This window comes from Rhinatrema bivittatum, chromosome 4, assembly GCF_901001135.1.
Source record: "Rhinatrema bivittatum chromosome 4, aRhiBiv1.1, whole genome shotgun sequence".
NCBI classification, from domain to species: Eukaryota; Metazoa; Chordata; class Amphibia; order Gymnophiona; family Rhinatrematidae; genus Rhinatrema; species Rhinatrema bivittatum.
In genome coordinates, this window is record NC_042618.1 from 190717786 (window position 1) to 190738397 (window position 20612).

At 45.9% G+C, this 20612-nt stretch overlaps 1 protein-coding gene across 2 annotated transcripts in view; it reads left to right on the top strand.

Moving 5' to 3' along the window:
• NEK4 (NIMA related kinase 4) overlaps window positions 1-20612 on the top strand; it is a 140365-nt gene that overhangs the window by 83829 nt on the left and 35924 nt on the right. For both annotated transcript variants that reach the window (XM_029599439.1, XM_029599440.1), the window contains 2 exons: window positions 12204-12304; window positions 19790-19881. In XM_029599439.1, the coding sequence (XP_029455299.1) occupies window positions 12204-12304; window positions 19790-19881 (193 nt within the window). The remainder of the gene's footprint in view (window positions 1-12203; window positions 12305-19789; window positions 19882-20612) is intronic.

Sequence of the window (20612 nt, forward strand, 5' to 3'; positions counted from 1 at the left end):
ACGCTACAATTGCTCCGATGTTAATCTTTTTGCAAAATGGATTAGCCAAGGGCTTGTCCTTTAGCTCCCTCTGGGTACAGGTGGTGGCCCTAGGCACTCTGGTTGGTAGCTCGGTGGCATCACATCCAGATGTGGTACGTTTCCTCAGAGGAGTGAGGCATTTGAAGCCCCCTGTCCATCTGGTATGTCCGTCATGGAGTCCTAATTTGGTTCTTCGAGTGTTGTTTGATCCGCCATTTGAACCGCTTAAAACGGTAACGTTGAAGGATCTCACCTTGAAAACTTTTTTTGGTGGCTATATGCTCGGCTCACTGGATATCTGAGTTGCAGGCGCTCTCCTGTAGGGATCCTTTTTTGAGGATCTCTGACTCTGGGGTTTCTCTTCGAACGGTTCCGTCCTTTTTGCCTAACGTGGTCTCATCTTTTCATTTAAGCCAGTCAGTTGAGCTTCTGGCCTTTCCTAATTTGTCAAATGATATACAACATGCACGAGAGCTGCGTCGGCTTGATGTTCGGCATTCCTTGTTGCGATACCTGGAAGTCACAAATTCTTTCGGACTCTCAGATCATTTGTTTGTCCTATGGAGCGGTCCCAGGAAGGGTCACAAGGCATCTAGGATGACGATTGCGCGATGGTTGAGAGAAGCAATTTCATCTGCATATATTTATAAAGGAAGATCTGTTCCTGAGGGACTGAAGGCCCATTCTATTCGCTCTCAAGCAGCTTTGTGGGCCGAATGCCAGTTGGTATCACCTCAGGAGATTTGCAGACCTGCTACTTGGAAGATGCTCCACTCTTTTGCTCGCCACTACCTCTTGGATGTTCAGGCGCCCGGAGATTTTGGCAGTGGCTTACTGCGCACGGGACTCGCGAGGTCCCACCCGGTTTAGTGAAGCTTTGGTACATCCCATGGTCTGGACTGATCCAGGTATGTACAGGGAAAAGGAAAATTGGTTCTTACCTGATAATTTTCATTTCTGTAGTACCACCGATCAGTTCAGATGCCCGCCCAAAGATTAGGAGTGGGTAACAGGGGGATCTGTAAAACCTGTGCGCGCATGTTCAGGTTATGTTATTGCAGCATACTAAGAAAGAAAGCTACAGTTACATGTTTCTATGTTCTTAAAGTTCTTAAAGTTCTTGCTTGATTCATTGCTAGTTTTATTCTGCTTTGATAATCTATATACTAAAGGGATGCAAGAGGTTCACCAGCTTAACTATGGGTGCATTTCAAGTTTTTTTCCGTCTCCACCTGCTGGAAGGGAGGCATAACCCATGGTCTGGACTGATCCGTGGTACTACAGGAATGAAAATTATCAGGTAAGAACCAATTTTCTTTTCATACACTTTCTAGCTCCACTATATCAGTGTTTCCTAACCAGTGAGCCATGGCCTCAGTCCTGATTAGGAGTACTTGTTAAAGTCATCACTATGTGATGCTCAAATTCAGGCCAGCGCTTGAGCTGTGCTCTCAGCACCTCACAGCAACAACAATTGAAAATTGACTGGGCTAACCCTCTAAATGTATTCTCCAAAATTTCCCTAGGAAGATAAATTTAACTGGTCAAATACTGGGCAAGTCTGTGGGTGGGGTTTGGTTAAAGGGAGAAAGTTTATTGGCAGCGCTGGCTTCCTAACTTGGCCAGCCAAATCTAGGTGCCAGAGCTCCTCTCCCACACAAAGGTAAAACTCAGGTGGGATATCCCCACAAGCCCCTCTGTGATCTTCCCCCAAGCCAGATTAGATATTTTTAAAAACTTACCATTTAGCTGATCCTTCTCTCTCATAATAATTTTTTATATTTTTACAGTACATAAGAACATAAGAATAAGTATATTCTGCCTTTCAGACACTTCAAAAGAGGATTACATTTAGGTACTCTAAGTATTTCCCTGTACATACCCAGATCAAGCCAGACTCCTGGGTTTTGCCTCTCTTCCAGCAGATGGAAACAGAGAACGTTTCACAGACTCCACCTCTTAACCCGGTGTACCACCTGCAGTCCCTCAGTATTTCTCTGTCTCCAGCAGATGGAGGAGGTGCAAAACCTGCTGTTCTGTACCTGAGTTAAAAAAAAAAAAAAAAAAAAAGAAGAAGATAAAATAATAGAAAGAAGAAGATTTTTAGCATCAAATAGAAAAGGTGTTTATTCTCCTAGGAGGTTGGCAGGTCCTGGTGGGACCATTCCTCCTGGTTGCAAGGCAGGACGAGCAGGGGTTGGGGACTAATTTACTCGCTGAATCACACTGGAGGTGATAGCTGGTTCCCTCACCTATAGGAGGATTGAAGGAAGCCTCTGCCACCCTTCATGCAAGAAAGTGTTTTGTTATTTCTTTTATAAAATTTAAAAAAAAAAAAAAGAAAGAAAGAAGCTTGGAAAGAGAAATGTTATAGGATAGGAACCTTGTTTACTTTTGGCTGTCCCTGTCGGCGGTGGCAGAGGAAGGTAAGTCGTTCGGAGGGGCTTCTGTCTTTGCGGCTCTCCCTCTCCTCTCCAGGTGTGTGCCAAGCAGTCAGGGTCAGGCCGACCCATGCCGCGCGGGAGTCGCTGTGCTGCTTGTGGTGAGCACAGCTTGCGTTTGTCGAGGACCGGCTGATGTTCCCGATGCCTCTCCAGAGGGTGGGGGGAGGGTTCATCGGGAGGGGCTGCACCGGCATCTTTGAGGTATTGCGGGCCTAGCAGGTCGCAGGCTGCGTGGAGGAGGCTGCCGATTCGTTCCCGCTCAACGTGGGAACGGTGACCATTTCGAAAACCTTGGCTGCTGCAGAGAGGTTGGCAGGGGGAGGGGATCTCCCGCCAGTGCTGTCCCCTGTGAATTCCAGCCCCGATGAAGCCCGGGAGGGCCAGGAGGACTGTCTGAGCAGGAGTCAGATCTTCTGGTGGGGGAATTCTGCTGCTCCCTTTTCCCTGAAGTTTATTCTCATGAATGAAGCCTTTATGGCCTGGAGCACTACGGGGGGCACCCCCTCCCCTACATGGAAATCTTCAGCTGCTCCTCCCAAAAAGAGGTTTAAGTTTTCGAGGGCCACAAGAATTATGAGAGTCCTCGATCCAATGGTGTCAGGGGCCACCGAGGATGGTTCCTCTGAGGAGTCCAATCGTGGTTTGCTGTCTGGGGATGGTCCTCCCGACTCGAGTCCACCCAGGGTTGGGCAGGATCCAAATGAGGAATTGGCAAAGATCCCTTCTATAGAGGGGGATAATCCCAAAGTAGTTTGCCTGTTTCAAAAGGAGGAACTAGGCCCTATGATTCTGCATGTCCTGGCGGAGTTAGGAATAACGGTTCTGCAGGAAGAGTCTGACCAGGACTCAGTGGATCTGATCATGGCTGGCTTATGGGGTCCAGCGAAAACTTTCCCTTTTCATAAGTCAGTAAAACAATTGGTGGTCATGGAGTGGAATACTCCAGAGACTGGCCTTAAGTTTAGCAGAGCCATGGATAAGTTCTATCCCTTGCCCGAAGACACTCTGGAGCTCTTAAGGGTCTGAAGGTGGATATCTCCATCTTGCCAGTAGCTGGCGCGGCAGCTCTGAAGGATTTGCAGGACTGGAAGCTCAAGTTGCACCTTAAGAAGATATTTGAGGTGTCTGCTCTGGGCATACGTGCTGCAGAGTGCAGCAGTTTTATGCTTTGGGCTAGCTTGAGGTGAGTGCAGCAGTTACAAGATAACAAAGCTATGTCACTCCAGGATTTGAAACAGGCGGAATGCTTAGAGGCGGCGGTTGCCTATGGGGCTGATGCCTTATATGATCTCATTCACATTTCTTCCAGGATGATGATATCCAAGGTCTAAGCTTCTTTGGTAGCGGAATTGGTCAGCGAACGTTTCGTCAAAGGCTCAAATGGGAGCTTTGCCTTTTAAGGGGAAGCTCCTTTTTGGAGAAGACTTGGAGCAGCTGATAAAGCATCTGGGAGACAATAAAGTGCCCAAGCTACCAGAAGACAAGCCCAAAGAGTCAAAAGGATTTCTTCCTGTGCGCTCCCGATTTTAAGGGCAGAGGAGTTTTCTCAGAGGCAGACCTCGGGGAGGTCACAGTCCTGGAACCAGTCATTTCGTGGACATTGGCGTAACAGGGCTCCGGCCAGGGGAGTGGTGGAGCCAAACCTGCACAATGAGGCGAGGCCGGCCCCCTCCTCAGACCCAGTCATCGGGAGTCGTTGACTCAATTTTACGAGGAGTAGGTCAAAATCACGTCAGACCAGTGGGTTCTAAGTGTCATAGGACAAGGTTATGCTTTAGAATTTGCTCATTCACTAAGAAGCCTGTTTATGGTATCTCCTTGTGCCTCGCTGGAAAAGAAACTGATCATGCAGCAGACCATCCAGCGACTGCAAATGCTGGGAGCCATCGTTCCTGTTCCTGAAGAAGAATAAGGGATGGGATGTTATTCCATTTATTTTGTGGTTCCAAAGAAGGAAAGAACTTTTTGTCCAATTCTGGATTTAAAGAAGGTGAACGTAGCTCTCAAAGCACCCCAGTTCCGGATGGAGACTCTGAGGTCTGTCATAGCAATGGTACGAAGCGGGGAGTTCCTGGCTTCCTTGGATCTGATAGAAGCGTACCTACACATAGGAATTCGCCTGGACCATCAGAGATATCTCAGGTTTATGATTCTTGGGAGGCATTTTCAATTTTGTGCTCTATTTGGGCTAGCATCGGCTCCGAGGACCTTCACCAAGGTGATGGTGGTGGTAGAGGCAGCCCTCAGAAAGGAGAAGGGTGCTGATTCATCCATATCTGGACAACTGGCTTATCCGAGCAAAGTTGGGAGGACCTTTGCAGGTAGGCAGTGAAAGTAGTGTTGCACCGCTTGAGATCCTTGGGCTGGATAGTGAATCTGTTCAAGAGCCATCTTTCTCTGTTGTAGGTTCTGGAGTTCTTGGGCGCGTGCTTCGATTCCCGAGAGGGGAAAGTATTTATCCCAGGACAAGCAGGATGACAGTCCTCACATATGGGTGATGTCACTGGACAGAGCCCTATCACGGAAAACTTTCTGTCAAAGTTTCTAGAAACTTTTGACTGGCACACTGAGCCCACTGAGCATGCCCAGCATGCCATGATCCCTCGAGCCACAGGGATCTCCCTTCAGTCTCTTTTTTTCCATGCTGCAGTTAGCCTCGTGGTTAGGAGCCCTGTGATATTCCTCACACAAATTTCCTCACGGAAAAAGTATTAACTTTCACTCAGAAAAATATTCCCTCATAAGGGTCTCCCATTCTCAATTCAATTTTCTTCGATCAGTGAGTAAAATACTTATTTGCGGTCGATACCGTTTTCACTGTTCCTCGGTGCCTGCAGGCCGTCGACAGCTGTCCAGCCTTAACTTTTGTCAACATGGCAACCGGATTTAAAAAGTGCCCAAACTGCCCTCGTACGATGTCGATAACGAGTGTGTTTTATTCCTTGGCGCATGACATAGTGTTTCTTCTTGTCCTCAATGCGCCGAAATGACAACAAAAGGTAGACGGACCCGTCTGGAAAAAATGAAGCATCTGTTTAAAATACAGTTACTTCCATCAACATAGACTCAATCTTCACCGGCAGGGATATCCAAAAAAGTAGTAATAAAAACCCGCCGGGTGCATGAGGGTAGTGGTAACCAACCGTCCCCGACTTCATCAAAGTCGTCGACTACGTCTACCTCTGTGCTAGAAAAAAGAACTGAGCACCGAGAAAAACATCGACACCGGCATAGACGAGAAACCACACCTGGTGCCAGATCTGATCCTGGAGCAGGTTCGATGGCTATCGAACCGCTCCCGAAGAGGACTAGGGTAGAGGAGCAGTCTATGCCCTCAACGCCACAAAGTCCAAGGCAACCCCCACCGATATCAGTGCTGGGTACTGTGCCCCCACAGGGACCTGTGGAGGAGCCAGTTCTGCCTACTCTGCCACCCCCTATAGCTGTTCTGTCTTCAACAGCTATACGGAAGGAACTGGATGGATTTATCCGCCAGGCAGTCATCGATGCCCTCAGAGAGCTACATCCACAGGTGCCGGTTCCCATGCCACCACTGATGCGGGAGCCATCGATTCTCACACCGTTGCTGACTAAACTTGATACATTGCTCGGTGCCCTACCGACACAACCTGCGCCACTGATTCCGAAGGAACCGATCAAGCATCCGAAAGACCTGATACTGATTCCCGGCTCTTTGGACGAAGGACGCACCGACTCTGACCCACAGTCACCGATGCCTCAGCCGATGCCAGGACCGTCAGGACTCTCGGCACCGAGACATCAGAGTCTTTCATCGATGCCATCGATGCCGCGTCCGTTACCATCAATGCCACCGAAGCATCAAACGAAACCATTGAAGGAACCATCGAATACTTTACATCCATTGATGCCATTCTTCATTCCTCCTTCCAGTCCTCAACCACACACCTTGTCAGATACCTGGGAAGATGTAGAGACTGATTCTTCTACTGAAGATATCTTATCAGACCCATCTTCACCAGAGGAAAGGAGAAAGTCACCACCTGAGGACCTCTCCTTCTCAAACTTTGTAAGGGAAATGTCAGAGACAATCCCTTTTCAATTATTAACAGAAGAGGATACAAGACACAGGACATTGGAAGTCCTTCAATTCATTGATGCCCCCAAAGAGATAGTGGCTATACCAGTTCATGAAGTACTAGTTGACCTCCAACATCGACTTTGGGAACATCCCTGCACTGTTCCACCCATAAACAGAAGAACAGTTGCCACATATTTAGTGCAGCACATACCTGCTTTTCAAAAACCTCATTTCCCACATCAATCTGGCATGGCAGAGTCAGCACAAAAAAGGTCAAAGAGGATTTGTCCACATTCATCTACACCAACAGGAAAAGAGCAAAAGTTTTTGGACAATTTAGGACGTAAAATGTTCCAAGGCTCCATGCTCTTATCAAGAATTGCCTCATACCAATTGTATATGACGCAATACCAGAGAAACCTGTGGAAGCAGGTTCAAGAAATGTCAGAATCTCTTCCACAACAACATCAGGACACCCTCAGTACCATCATACATAAAGGCTTTAAGGCTGGGAAGCATGAGGTACGGGCAGCCTATGACTCTTTCGATGCAGCTTCTAGAATGGCAGCAACTGGCATCAGTGCCAGATGATGGGCATGGTTAAAGGCATCCGACCTCAGGCCTGAGGTCCAAGATAAATTGGCTGATTTACCTTGCACTGGAGAAAATTTATTCAGAGAAAAGGTGCAAGATGCAGTTGCGCACCTTAAAGACCATAATGAAACCTTGCGACAACTGTCCATAATCACTGCAGAAACACCTTCTTCTGCAAGACGCCAATCCACAAAAGACACCAGAAAGCCTTTCTATCGACCACGCAGATATTATCCACCAGCTCATCGTGGAAGAACAACCAAGCCATCTCAAAGAGGTCACACCAGGCAACCCAAAACATCCAGACCTCAGCCTCCCCCACAAACAGGCCAAGCATCTAGGTTTTGAAAAATTCAGAGAACAGCAGCCTCTCCAGAAACCCAAATCAATATTTACCAGTTGGAGGCCGGGTTTATTGTTTTCTACCAAATTGGACACACATCACCACAGATCAATTGGTGGTGTCCATTATCAAACAAGGTTACCGTCTAAACTTTCTCACGGTACCCAGGGATTCCCCACCCAACTCGCTGTGGGTATGCAAAGATCACACCACTCTACTCGAAACAGAATTCTCCACCCTCCTGAGAGCCAGGGCCGTGGAACCAGTTCCCCGCCCTCAGCAGGGCAGAGGATTCTATTCCCGCTATTTTCTCATTCCAAAGAAAACAGGAGGCCTCCGTCCCATTTTAGACCTCCGAAATCTCAACAAATTTCTACGAAAAGAAATGGTGGCAACAGGGATTAGTGCCCGCAGATGGGCTTGGCTAAAAGCTTCTGACCTCAGGCCTGAGGTTCAAGAAAAATTGGCAGACCTGTCTTGTGCTGGAGGCAACCTCTTTGGGGGAACGGTACAAGATGCTGAGGTGCAGCTAAAAGAACATTCTGAAACTGTGCCAACTCTCTGCTGTTCCAACAGAGACACCCTCTTCTGCACGGCACACAGCCAGAAAGGACACCAAGAAACCATATTACAGACCACGAAGATACTATCCCCCGGCACCTCGTGGTAGGGCATCTAGACCATCCCAGAGAGGTCAATCCAGGCAACCAAGGGCACCTAGGCCTCAGCCTCCTCCTCAGACAGGCCCAGCATTGGGATTTTGAAAGCCTGCCAGAGGACAGCAGCCACTCCGCCAACCTGATCCCGGATCTACCAGTGGGGGGTCGGATCTCCTTCTTTCTACCAATTGGTCAAACATCACAACAGATCAATGAGTACTATCCATTATCACACAAGGGTACCATCTGGATTTTCTCACAGTACCCAACTACTCTCCACCAAGTTCGCTTTGGGTACACAAAGATCATGCCAATCTTCTGCAAACAGAATTATCCACCCTTCTGAGAGCCAGGGCCGTGGAACCAGTTCCCCAACCTCAAGAGGGCAGAGGAGTCTACTCCCGCTGTTTTCTCAGTCCAAAGAAAACGGGAGGCCTGCGTCCCATCTTAGACCTCCGAAAGCTCAACAAATTTCTATGAAAGAAAAGTTCAGAATGGTATCCCTTTCCCTTCTTCAGACAGGAGATTGGCTCTGATCTCTGGATCTTCAAGACGCTTACGCTCACATTTCAATATTTCCTCCTCATCGCAAGTTCCTGCGCTTCCTGCCGGGTCCTGCCATTTGGACTTCCTCCGCACCCCGAGTATTCACAAAGTGCCTAGCAGTGGCAGCGGCCCATCTACGCAAAGAAAGCATACATGTGTTTCCTTATCTAGATGACTGGCTCATCAAGAGCCAATCAAGACAAGGAGCTCTCACCTCTCTCAAGCTCATTGTCAATCTGCTTCACTCGTTGGGATTTCTAATCAACTACCAAAAATCCCATCTTATACCATCTCGCTTTCTTCAGTTCATCGGAGCAGAATTGAACACTGCCTTATCCAAAGCCTTCCTCCCAAAAGACCGCGCAGACATACTCTCCAAATTAGCGAACTCTCTGCACACAAAGCCAACAGTGACGGCCCATCAGTTCCTAACTCTGCTCGGCCACATGGCTTCCACAATCCATGTCACTCCTATGGAAGATTAGCCATGAGAATATTGCAGTGGACATTGAGATCACAGTGGATCGAAGCCATTCAACCAATGTCGTCTCCAATTCAAATAACTTACCAGTTGCATTCATCTCTCCTCTGGTGGATAAATACGAACAATTTGCTCACCGGCATACCTTTCCAGCAACCAGTTCCTCAAGTAACCTTGACTACAGATGCATCCACCTTAGGTTGGGGAGCGCATATCAATAATCTTCAAACTCAAGGTACTTGTTCGAGCCTCAAAGCAACATTTCAAATCAACTTCCTGGAGTTTCGAGCTATATGTTATGCTCTCTATGCATTCAAGGACTGCCTTTCGCACAAGACTATTCTAATACAAACAGACAACACAGTTGCCATGTGGTACCTGAACAAACAAGGAGGAACGGGTTCCTATCTCCTTTGCCAAAAAGCCGCACAAATTTGGGACTGGGCCCTGACACATTCCATGTTTCTCTGGGCCACTTATCTGGCGGGCATATACAACGTACTTGCAGACCGCCTCAGTCGTGAGTTCCAACCCCTCGAGTGGTCCCTGGATCTTTTAGTAGCAACAAGATATTCCAACGTTGGGGTCAGCCAACAATGGACCTCTTTGCATCCGAGCTGAATCACAAAGTGAACAGATTCTGCTCCCTGCACAAACAGAGAAACCAATTAGCCAAGGACGCCTTCGCTCGCCCCCGGTACTCAAGTGTTCTATACACGTATCCCCCGATACCGCTAATAACCAAAACTCTAGTGAAGCTACAACAGGATAAAGGGTCAATGATACTCATAGCCCCGTATTGACCTCGGCAAGTATGGTTTCCCATACTCCTCGACCTCTCGATCAGGGAACCAATTCGCCTGGGCACAGCACCCACTTTCATAACTCAGGATCAGGGCAGGTTACACCATCCCAACCTTCAAACCCTATCCATCACAGCCTCGATGTTGAAAGCTTGATCCTGCAACCATTTAGTCTTTCAACTAAAGTCTCTCAAGTGCTTGTAGCTTCACGAAAGCCTTCCACACAAAAATCTTATCGTTTTAAGTGGAAAAGATTTACCACGTGGTGCACGCAGAAAAGTATTGATCCATTTTCCTGCCCCATATCATCTTTATTGGACTATCTCTCGCAACTTTCAGACTCTGGTCTCCAGACTTTGTCAGTAAGGGTACACTTGAGTGCTATCTCAGCTTACCATAAAGGCGTAGGGGATGCCCTGATATCAGCGGAACCCCTTGACAGTAGGTTTATGAGAGGTTTAATTCAATTAAAACCCCCCTTTACGGCCACCAGTCACAGAATTGGACCTTAACGTAGTTCTGTGGGCTCATGCGTTCTCCCTTTGAGCCCATAGAATCCTGCGATGTTAAATTTCTTACATGGAAATTTCTCTTCCTAGTAGCTATTACATGTGCTAGAAGAGTTAGTAAGTTACAACATACTCACTCTATACCAGGTTCCTACATGACCGAGTGGTACTCCGTACTCGCCCTAAATTCCTTCCCAAGGTAGTTACTGATTTCCACCTTAATCAGTCTATAAATTTGCCCACATTTTTTCCCAGACCTCACTCGCACCAAGGCGAATGAGTTTTACACACTTTAGACTGTAAACGCGCGCTAGCATATTATCTACAATGCACTAAAGTCTATAGGGACTCCACCCTGCTCTTTGTTTCTTTTGATAAAAACAAACCGGGTAAAGCAGTGGGCAAACAAACACTCTCTAACTGGCTAGCAAATTGTATAGACTTCTAAGTTAGAGCAATGGCAACCTCAGTATCACACTATCGTTCCGTATCTATTGCTGACATCTGCAAGGCTGCAACATGGAGCTCTATTCACACATTTGCAGCCCATTACTGCATGGACAAGGAAGGACGACAAGATTCAGCCTTTGGATAATCTGTTTTAAAGAATTTATTTCCAGTATAATCCCAACTCCTTCCATATCCAACCTGCTGTGATTTGAGGCTGCCTCATTTTCCAACAGTACACCAGTTGTTGTGCCCATAGCACAAGTTGTACGCTGTTGGTCCAACACAAAGATGACTCAGCCTGTAGTCTGCTAATCACCCATATATGAGGACTACCATCCTGCTTGCCCTGGATAAAGCAAAAAATAGGTGTTATCCCAGGACAGCAGGATGTAGTCCTCACGAAACCCACCCGCCACCCCGCGGAGTTGGGTCCGAAACGTTTTATTATTTTATTTTTTGCTAACGCTTATTGCTACAAACGAGACTGAAGGGAGACCCCTGTGGCTCGAGGGATCATGGCATGCTGGGCATGCTCACTTGGCTCAGTGTGCCAATCAAAAGTTTCTAGAAACTTTGACAGAACATTTTCCGTGATAGGGCTCCGTCCAGTGACGCCACCCCATATGTGAGGACTATATCCTGCTGTCCTGGGATAACACCTATTACAGGTAAGCAATTTTGCTTTCTCCCTCCCTCAGTAGAGCATAGTCCTTGACTATTTTTCGCCTGCAAGGATGTAAAATTTTGCTGAAAGAAGAGCTGGCTCCTGAGGTGATAGACTTGTGCCCCCTCTCTCAGTGGAGCAGGTAGGAACAAGGAACTTCCAAGGGGTTCTGACTCTCTTGGATCTTCTTCAATTTTTTCCCCATCTTCCACCCCTCTCTCACACTTTCTTTACTCCTCCTACTCTCTGTTTGGTATTTGGTTGCTTTTTCAAGTTTCCCCAAGGGTTAAATTGTGACATTAATTGAAGGATGTGGCTGTGATGGTATGTGATATCAATTTTTGTTTTGTTCCTGTGCTTTCTTATTTTTTCATGTATGCTTGGGTGATGATGTATGAGGATCTGATTAGTTAGGGAGAATCTAGCTAGCGTGTATACAGTCCGTTAACTATACAACTTTTGATATATTTTGTTATATTTAAATATCTTTGGATTGAATGCAATTGCTGCATGTTCAAACAATTTAAGTATATTGATTGGATGCCTTGATGATTTGTGTAATAATTTTTAGGGCTTCATTATAAAAATATACAACTCATGAATGCATTTTTTATATTTGACACCTGCAGCCAGAAGGGCCTCCCAAAGTGTCGCTGTAGAGGCAAAATCCCAAGCAGGCGATCAGCACATTCCAACGAGTCTATCCTCTCCAAACCTTGCTTATCCTCAGGTAAACCACAATAATCAACATCACAAAAATTCCAAAAGAGATTATGCAGGAAAAAAATGTTATGTGCTGTTCAGTGTAAGTTGTATTGGATTTTATGGCTACTGTATTATCTGTGATGTAAATGAACATATTCAGTTGTTAAGCAAGGTTACATGAGGCTGATAAAAAAAATAAATAAAAATTGAGCAGTTGTCTTAGTTGCCTAAGTTTTAGGCACCTAAAGTTACCTAAAAGTTTACCTAGGGTCCTTTTTTCAGGGAAGGTAACTTTCAAACAAGCACATGCATGAAAATATACGCATATATGTGAGCATGAGCACACATGCTCTGAAATTTAAAATTATCTGTGTGAGTGTGTGCACTTAGCACGCATATGTGTGTGCTTAACTTTAAGCAGTTACATGAGGAAACATTATTCGCATATTTTTCCTTAGGACTTGTTCACTTTAACAGGTGCAAGTGATCACATTTTAAACTTGCGTGTGTGAAGGAAATTACCAGTTTGACCAAGTAGTCCACCAGTTTGCTCAATCTAGGTGTTAGTGTTTGAGGTAGTTGCAGGTGGATCCTTGGGTTGGTAGCAGATGACCACGCCCCCGGGGGGGAAGATCCTAAGAGGGACCACCGGTCGGGCTCAGAGTATGGAGACAGACACACACTAGTTCTTTTATTAAACAGTATATTGAGCCACCAGAGGTGGCAGTAGTGAGCTGAAGTGCTCGGCTGGGCTGTAGTCCCTCAGATACTGGAACAGCGATCCTGGATAACTGAGCTGTAGAGAAACTGAATATAGTGAGTAGGCAGGGTATGCAGAGTTCAGGAACAGAACCTTGATGGTAACACTCACACAATAGTTTCTTGGAAGCAGCCCAGGAGCTGAGAGAAATAGGCCCTCGAGGAACGAGTACCTGGTTCCAGGGAACGCTCTGAGAGAGGGAAGGTAACTCACTGATGTTGGAGGCAGCGAATACTTCCTGGCAGAAGTGGTATTCAGTAGCAAGTCTGGGAACGAGGGCCCTCGAGGAGCGAGTACCGGTTCCAGACCGATCTGAAAAGCAAAAGAAAAACGAGGCCCCCGAGGAGCGGGTACCCCTGGTAAGACCGTGGAGGCAGAGTAGCTTAGGTAGTGTAACCCGTGTACCATAACTTTTGCTAACTTGATTAGGTAGCGATTTCAGAGACCTTATATATCCGGTGCGGATGACGTCACCTCAAGGGGACGCCCCTGAGGTTCGTGCCACTCTTGGTACTTCAGTTGGGGCCACACCATGCATGCACCCTGAGGATCCGAGGAAACATGGCGGTGTGCAGCGTCTAGCCGGTCCGAGGACGCCACGGCAGCCAAACTTCCAACAGGCAAAGAGGGAGTCGCCAAAGCGGTAAGGTGGGCATAGTGGAGACATCGGGCAGTGACGGTCGCAACACTAGGTCATCAAGACCCTTGGTTCTTCAACCTGCACTCCCCCAGTTGACCCTGTCCCAGAACAACCCTGACACGACCCAAATCCTCCCCCTTTTTATGTGCATTTTGTTGCTTGTGCGTGCGCATATATGCACTTAAAGGTGAATTTTAAAAGCCTGGTGCGTGCCAAAACCAGGAGATACATGCACAAGTTGGACCAGTGTGCGCCGAGGGGATTTTAAAAGCTGCCCATATACGCATGTATATCCCGCTGCACACCACCAATAAAAAGTTCCAAAAAAGGGGTGAGGTGTGGGTGTGCTGTGGGCAAGGCATGAGTGTTTCTGGATTTCAACCAAATTAGTGCGTGAATACTTATGTGCACAGGTGTGCACCGGGGTCCCCTGCCGCATAATTTGACTTCTGCTTTGGAGAACTTGTAAGTAATATTCTCCAAGGACAAGCAGGATGGTAGTCCTCATACATGGGTGACATCATCAGATGGAGCCCGGCATGGAAAACATTTGTCAAAGTTTCTAGAAACTGATGCCTTTATTCCCATTTTGCCCGCGGATCGGAAGTATCTTCAATTCATAGTAGAGCACTACCAGTATTGGGTGCTGCCTTTCGGCTTGGCATCGATGTCCCACATCTTCCCAAAATGCCTGATGGTGGTGGGGGTCAGTCTCAAGAGGCAAGGGGTACGTCTTCCCTTACCTTGACAATTGCCTAATCAAGAGCAATTCCAAGCAGGGGGCATTGCATTCCCTACCTTCCACCATACGTGCCTTGAGGGCCTGAGATTTCTAATCAACTACCTGAAATCCCATCTCTAGCTGTCACTACAGTTGGACTTCATCGGAGCCAGGTTGGATACTGTCCAGAGGAAAGCCTTCTTGCCCCAAGACCGGGCAATGACCCTCACTTCTCTGGCAAGTGTAGTGTCCTGCTGCCCCCTCATGTTTCAGCGCACCAGTTTCTGTGCCTTTTGGGGCTCATGGCAGTGACAGTTCACGCCACACCATTCGCTTGGCTACACATGTGCAGGGCACAGTTGACGTTGTGCTAACAGTGTCGCCAAGCTATCCAGGATCTTCGGGCTTGCATCCTAGTCACCACTCCACTTTGGTTGTCCCTTGTGTAGGGGGAAACCCTATCCATCTTGGAGATGGGGATGCCTTTCTGGGTCCCTCAGCCCCAGATCGTCCTCATCACAGATGCGTCTCACACGGTTTGGGGAGCCCATGTTGCAGGCCTCAGTACCCAAGGCCATTGGTTCATATAGGAGCGGTATTTCCAGATAAACTTCCTGGCGTTAAGGTGATCCATTACACCCTGACGGCATTCCGGGAGCACTTGATCAACAAATCGGTTCAAATCGACAATCAAGAGGCGATGTGGTATTTGAAGCAAGGAGGGACGTGATCATACCTTCTCTGTCAAGAGGCAATGCAGATTTGGTCCTGGGCTCTCAAGAGGGGCATCTTTCTCCAAACTGTGTACCTCCCAGGGACGGACAACATCCTGGCAGACTCACTGAGTTGGGCCTTCTGAGCCCCACGAATGGTCCCTGAAACAGAAGTTTGTGAACTGCATCTTCCGCTTATGGGGGACTCTGGACATAGATCTGTTCGCTTCCCCAGAGAACAAGAAAGTGGGTCAATCCTGCTTCCTGGACCGAGCGGGCAGGGGATTGGTGTCTGATGCCTTTTCATGTCACTGGGGTTTCGGTCTCCTGTACACTTATCCTACCCTGCCATTGGTCTCGAAGACACTTCAAAAGTTCCAACAGGACCGAGGCACCATGATCCTGATCGTGCACTTTTGGCCATGCCAGATTTGGTTCCCACTTCTACGGGAACTGGCCTCATGCCCTCCGATCCAGCTGGGGACTGCCCCAGACCTAATCATGCAGGACCAGGGCAAGCACTGCTACCCCAACCTCTGAGCCTTGTCACTCACGGTATAGATGTTGATCGGGTGACCGTGCAGATCCTGGGCCTTTCAGATGGCATGTCTCAGTTTCTCTTGGAGTCCAGGAAGACTTCCACAAAGATATCTTACAATCTCAAGTGGAAGAGATTCTCGGTTTGATGTGAAGGGCACAGTCTGGACCCGTTCTCATGTTCTCCACCAAAGCTTTTAGACTACCTGTTGCACCTCTCCGAGGCTGGCTTGAAAACCACTTCGGTGAGGGTTCGCCTCAAGTGTCATCGGGGCATAACATCAGGGGATGGATGGTGCTTCCACTTCCGCCCATCCACTTGTAGGGTGTTTCATGCGAGGCTTGTTGCAACTTAAGCCTCTGACATGGCCCCCAGCGGTCTCTTGGGACCTCAATGTGGTCTTGGCCCATCTTTTGAGGGCTCTGTTTGAGCCCCTGCAATCTTGCGAAGTACCTATCCTAGAAGGTCATCTTCTTGGTGGCAGTCAACTCAGCGCTCAGTGTCAGTGAGCTTCAGGCTTTGGTGACATATCCACCTTATACAAAATGTTATCATGATAAGGTGGTCTTGCATACACACCCGAAGTTCCTTCCAAAGGTGGTCACAGAATTCCAACTCAATCAATCCATTGTATTGCCTACCTTTTTTCCGAGACTGCACGCTCTGGATTGTAAAAGGGCCCTAGCCTTTTACCTAGCGTGAACATCACTTCACCGTCTGGCCACTCAACTCTTTTTATCTCCTTTGACAGAAACAGGTTGGGAGTCACAGTGTCCAAACAGACCTTATCCTTTTGGCTAGCAGACTGTATTTCTTTCTGCTATGCTCAAGCGGAACTACAACTTGAGGGTCATATCAAGGCTCATTCGGTTCGAGCCATGTCAGTTTCGGTGGCTCACTTCCATGTGGTACACATTCACGAGCTATGCAGGACGGTGCAGGACGGTGACCTGGAGTTCTCTCCACACATTCGCCTCTCATTATTGTCTGGACAAAGATGGACGAAGTGTCAGTCATTTCGGCCAGTCGGTCCTCCGTAATCTATTTCACCTATGAAAACCCAACTCTTCCTACCTTGGGCCCTTTCTTTGGGTGCAGGCTTGCTCCCCATGTTTTAGCAGCTCTAGTTGTTGTGCACATTTGTACTTATTTATTTTATTGATTTTGTATACCGTCGTTCAGTGGAGCCATCACAACGATTATCAAGACATAAATAATATACAGTATCTAAAACATTTCAATACAATTCTTATTTTAAAAAAGGGCAGAAAAAGGTAAAAAAATCAGGGTTAAATATAAGCATTAAAAAGAAAAAGAAATATTAAGAACAAATCATAAAAGAGATAAAATGTAGTGTGGTGAATGTAGAGGGGTATGTAAGGAGGGCTGAGTGGATTGTTAAAGATCTTGGTATGCCTTCATGAATAGCCAGGTCTTTATATCCTTTTTGAATGTCTTTAGACTCGTTTGTAACCGTAAATCGACAGGGAGTGAGTTCCATAACTTTGGGCTTGCTAGTGAAATTGCACGTTCTCTAACTTGAGAGAGTTGTGCAGATCGTACTGAAGGAATTGTTAATAGACCTTTGTTGGCTGATCGTAGATTTCGTTGGGGTTTGTGAAGTTTAATTGCTGTGTTTAACCAGTCTGTCTGCTCTTGGCGTATAATCTTATGTAAAATGGGATAATACCTTGTATTCGATTCTGAATTTTATTGGCAACCAATGTAGGGATGTCAAAACTGGAGTAATGTGCTCATATTTTTTGGTGCTGGTTAAGATTCTAGCTGCTGAATTCTGGAGAATTTGTACCTGTTAAATGCTGTCTATGTTTGGAGCAGCCTGTAGCTAAATATTCAGCCATGTGAGGACTACCATACTGCTTGCCCGTGGAGAAAGAGTTGCTTACCTGTAACAGGTGTTCTCCAAGAACAGCAGGATGTTAATCCTCATGAAACCCACCTGCCACCCTGTGGAGTTGGGTTTCTTTCGATTTGTTATTTTATTTTTTTGCTGAAGACTGAAGAGAGACCCTGTGTGGATGGGGGCATGCTGGACATGCTCAGTGTATCTGTCATAGTTTCTAGAAACTTTCTAGAAACTTTGACAAATGTTTTCCATGCTGTGCCCCATCTGATGATGTCACCCATGTGTGAGGACTAACATCCTGTTGTCCTTGGAGAACACCTGTTACAGGTAAGCAACTCTGCTCAATAAAGATAGATAATCAGCATGGTTTTAAGGGGCAGGGCTAATAGGGGGGAAGGGAGGCTATTAAACTTGGGGGGTTTGGAAGTCCTGTTCTTTACCTGAGCAAACTGGGAACAAACTGGTAAAATTGGTAATGGTGTCGGCACGCGTGTCTTTTAAAAATCCCCCCACTTACACAGTAGAAGCAGTTTTTGCATGCATAGGCGCACGTCTACTTAAAATTGCTCACACAATTGCGTGCAGTCAGGCTATTTTATTAAAGTGCTTAAATCATGCGTATGTTATAAAATGGCCATGTCCCTGGGTGTGGACCAACAAACGTGCACATATGTGCACCCGCGCGCCTATTTAAATGTTACCGTCAGATTATGCTACTTTGAAAATAAGAGTTGTCTGTGCTTGGCCCATATGCTTGCGTATATGGGCCTTTTTACACAAGCAACTCTTGAAATTTACCTCTAAACATTTTTCCATAGACATGCTTAGAGGTAAATGGGAGAAAACCTTTATTAAATAACCCCCTTAGGATGCTAATTTTTGGCCTGAAAATATATACTTAACTGAGGCATCTAAATTTAGGACTGCAATTCAGTTACGTACATTTAAGGGAGAGTCTAACTTATGTCCCTTGACCTGTCTTCATCCATTTTTAGAATCCTAAATTTAGACTTCAGTTAAACATTTAGGAACCCAGTTGGGAAATTTTCACTTAGAAAAATCTAGGTGCCTAACTCATTAAGGGGGTCATTTATCAAAATGCGATAAGGCATTTTCGCATGCGTTAAGGGCTTATCGCATGCGAAAATCCCCGTTAACGCATGAGATAGCACCATATTGTATGGTGCGATGCAAATTCAGAAAATAGGAGGAGTTAGGGGCGGAGAGTGGGCTGGGTTAGCCAGTCTGCGAAGAGCTATCGCACAGCCATAACGCCGATTTTAACAACCCCTCTTTGAATTGTGTTAGGCTGTGCGATAGCTGCTGTGACCGTGCGGTAAGGTTTCATCGCCATTCGCGATGGTAGGCCCACCTAGTAACTCGAGGTGGGGTTTAGGTATGAGTGTAGGGGGTTAGGGGCCACTTTGACATTCTACGTGACATGTACGAACAGAACAGTGGTCTCTTATGAAGATATGATGACCTTCGGAGTGAGGAAACTCACTCCAAGATGAGATTTGGGCAATGTTCTCTCAACCTAGCTTGATGGACTCTCTACCTGGGTAACATCAAGCTAGGTGGAGAGAACATTGCCCAAATCTCATCTTGGAGTGAGTTTCCTCACTCTGAAGGTCATCATATCTTCACAAGAGACCACTGTTCTGTTATTATTGCAATAAATTGAATTTTTGCATAAACCACGCCCCTTTTGCAATCGCATGCAGTACTTACCGCATTTTGATAAATCCAGGCCTAGATGCCTTGATCTTTTGAATATATGTGTTTATGTTACTAATATGATCAAGTTGATATTAACTTAATATGTACAATGATGGGACAATTTACACGGGTGAAGGCTTTAAGGGGAAATGGTCCTGGTTATCTCAAGAACAAACTGCCTTCGCATACTCCAAGATAAATAAATAAATAGTTATACTTCTTATATATAAAATATTATATTTCTTTATTTATTTCCAGTTAAACTATTATCACTTTATTTAGTATTATGTTAAATTGTCAACCAGTTATACTGTTCCATATGTTCTACGGTTCCATGTAAAGCTCCGCTCTCTGTTGAGCAGTTCTTCGTTTTATGTAAACCGGAGTGATTTGTAGTCCCTACAAGAACTTCGGTATATAAAAATTAAAAATAAATAAATAAATAAATAAATAAATAAATTGGTCAGAGAGATGCTCTTTGGTTAAAATATTCTATCTGATCTCAAGACGAGTCTTTAATAGAAGTCTTTTATTTTAAATTGTCTATAACAGAAAAAAAATTCTTTAGTCCGTCATCTCTCTGATGATGAGTTCAGCTCTTCAACAAGCTCGACAGATAAGTCAGAAGATGATCCCAAAGAAGGGTGAGTGCTACTCTCCTCACTTATACTCAGTACAAGGACTTCTTTCAGAATGGTGGATTCTTTGGAGGATGTTAAACCTTTCATTAGACCAACATAAGAGTTATCCAAAGATGATGATGTATGAGTTTTTGAGACTGCATACATCTCTTCTTCAGATGTGATCTATGTGGTCTTAAAAGTTCATGTATAGGATTAGAAAGAACAAATTAGCATCAGCAATAGGACACCTGAAGATTTCATTGTGCTTGGGTAGAAGAGCTTGACAGGTGTTTGATCACCTTTTTCTTTTTAATTACCTTTTTCATTTTCTGGTACTCACTCTGGGTACTAGTGGTGACAGGTGCATAGGTTCATTAGTGCACAGTGTTGCATCAACACAACCAACTTGATAAAAATATGTGCCATGCACCACCAATCTGAGCAGTTCAAATTCTGACAGCCACTCAAAACTCTCAACTGCTTTGCATCTACCATGTGTAAAAGCAATAGGTGCATTTTGTACTGCTTTTCATCATAGTTTTGTTTAGTATTGTGTGTTAAGCTTACAGATTTTTTAAAGTAATTTGCCTAGCTTTGTTTTCTACACTTCTGACAGTTTTCCTGAAGTTGGAAAATTTATTTAGAAGCTCTGCACAGCTCAACTTTCCAAAGGGTTAGGAAATTATGTTTAGAGAAAAGGAGAGCATAGAGTTTTTAAGCTGCTATTTTCTAGCATGTAGACAGATGGACTC